The following is a 2,226-nucleotide window of genomic DNA, read 5'->3' on the forward strand; positions in this document are numbered from 1 at the left end:
TGTCCACAAGACCAGTCTGTGCGTGCCTGTCCACAAGACCAGTCTGTATTACAAGCCACACTTTGTTTCTCACTTTGCCACTCCTCAGGCTGCGCTGTTTTTACCATCTCCACCTCTGTGCTGCTGGATGGAGACACTATGGAAGACCTTGCGTTTGCCTTGTGGCTCACATCCAGTGTCCGCTGAGCCGAGAGCACACAGCTTGTTGCGTCTGGTGGTGACTTAAGACATATTTCCTTCACATCAAGAGAGCATGCTTTATCTGTGAAACTGCCTTTTAGATGGTGCAGGCAGCTGCCTTCTAATTCTGCCTGATTATCTGTGACTGCCACCCTTGGTAACACAGGAGAAAAAAAGCCTGGCTCAGGGAGGCTTTTATATTGCAAAGAGCCATAGAGAGAAATGACTGAGTCATCAAACATAGAAGTCCCGGAAGTCTGGCAATCATTATTAGCCTGTAGCTGTGTTTCAAGGGCTTGGCCTTGGGGAAATGTGGTAGGGTTCTCACGATGCTGTAATGCTTTGTTCTTGAAAATTCTGTTTCCACAAAAATCTTTACTTTCAGTTGTCTGAGAATTCATTTCTTTAGTATACATTTTAGTTTGAGGTACTTTTTGCGGGTTTAATGGAGAACTGCTTCTATGTAAAATGTCATCAAATGCTTTATGGTATGTTAAATCAATCTCTTGCTCCTTACATTTTTCATATTTTGGTTCATGATATTCTTTTAACATATCAGAACTCTGAGATTTGGAGACTTGAGGAGAACATTCTTGTGCAAAAACACTAAATGACACCAAAGAGGGACTAGAATCACTCTCTAATTTCGCATGATTATCTTCTAAATCATCACCACACTTAAGGGCACAGCTTGATGTTTCTGCCTCACTGACCTCCAGATTAGACCTGCCTGCTGCTCTGGCTGGGTCAGAGGGCAAGTGAGTGCTTATGCTCTCCTGCTCTGCACTGTGGTACTGCTGGGAATCGTCGTCCCCATCACTCTTCTGCAGGTCTCCACGGTCAGCACCTGAAAGCTCGTGGCTCCTTTCCAGTCCAATACTATTATTATTTTGAGGTCCTAAAGTATCCAAAAACATCTCCACTCTTTTGTGCTCTTCGGGACGTAACTCTGAATGTAAATGCGGAAGATTTTCATTCTTGAGTTTTGATTCTGAATAATGTATGGAGTACGTCTCATTCAGAAAGGCATCGTCAAGGCTGTCTTCAAACTCACTTGACTGAGAGAGAATAGTCTCTACATTTGTATCTTGATTTACTGAAAAAGATGGTTCTGACAAATCTATCTTGTCAATACCGCTGATTTCTTTGTGACTGGCTTTTTGTTCTACTGTCAAGGAGTCCCATTCACCATCAGGAAAAGCCAATTTGACTTCATTGCAACCATTGGAAAATAACACATTTTCTTTCTTAGTATTACAAAGTTTATCTGTTCAAAATAGTAGAAGAGAATATGTTAACAACAACATTATAGAAACTGAACATTGGAAAAACTAGGTATTAAGATCCTCCAAGTCCTAGGCTACTTTTACATCATCAATGACAAACACAAACAGCCCAACTTAAAGAGATTAAAGCCCATCTCCCAAGCAAGCACGTTGAAGCCCTAGCCCCACTGTGATGGTTATTAAAGATGGGCCATTAGAGGTAAATAGGTTTAGATGAGGCCATTAGGGCAGGACCCTCATGATAGGATTAATCCTCAAAATGTTGTCAAGTCACACAGCACAATAAGATACAATATGAACCATTTACCAGCTGGGAAAGAGATACCTCAAGAGGATCTGACCATCCTGGCATCTGAATCTCACACTTCCAGCCAGAACTATGAGAAAACAACCTGCAGTTGTTTAAGGCACTTAATTGATGGTGTTTTGTTATAGTTATCCAAGATAACACAAGTGTCAACATTCTTCCTGAATTCTTTCAGTGGTGAGAGGTCTTTTCTTTATAGGACAGCCACTTGTGGATATGTCTAGTAATAAACGTTTAGAAACAGCATCCTTTAATATATTTGGGCTGTCTCCAGGGGTCAGTTGCAGGCAGTGTATAAATGAGGCACGAGTGTGCCACTGTGTCCACATCTGGCGGCTTTCCTGAGCGGCATGGATAGCACACAGAACCAACCCCTATTAAAAGACAAGACAACTCACGGCTTTCCTGAGCGGCATGGATAGCACACAGAACCAACCCCTGTTAAAAGACAAG

At 42.1% G+C, this 2,226-nt stretch overlaps 1 protein-coding gene across 1 annotated transcript in view; it reads right to left on the bottom strand.

Annotated features, from left to right (window-relative positions):
• Nucleotides 1-2,226, bottom strand: part of Rbm44 (RNA binding motif protein 44) — a 17,590-nt gene that overhangs the window by 13,419 nt on the left and 1,945 nt on the right. Inside the window, exon 2 of the mRNA XM_055616880.1 lies at nt 35-1,447. Within this exon, the coding sequence (XP_055472855.1) occupies nt 35-1,447 (1,413 nt within the window). The remainder of the gene's footprint in view (nt 1-34; nt 1,448-2,226) is intronic.

The sequence above is a fragment of the Psammomys obesus genome, unplaced genomic scaffold (assembly GCF_907164565.1).
Source record: "Psammomys obesus unplaced genomic scaffold, mPsaObe1.curated_primary_1811, whole genome shotgun sequence".
Classification (NCBI taxonomy): domain Eukaryota; kingdom Metazoa; phylum Chordata; class Mammalia; order Rodentia; family Muridae; genus Psammomys; species Psammomys obesus.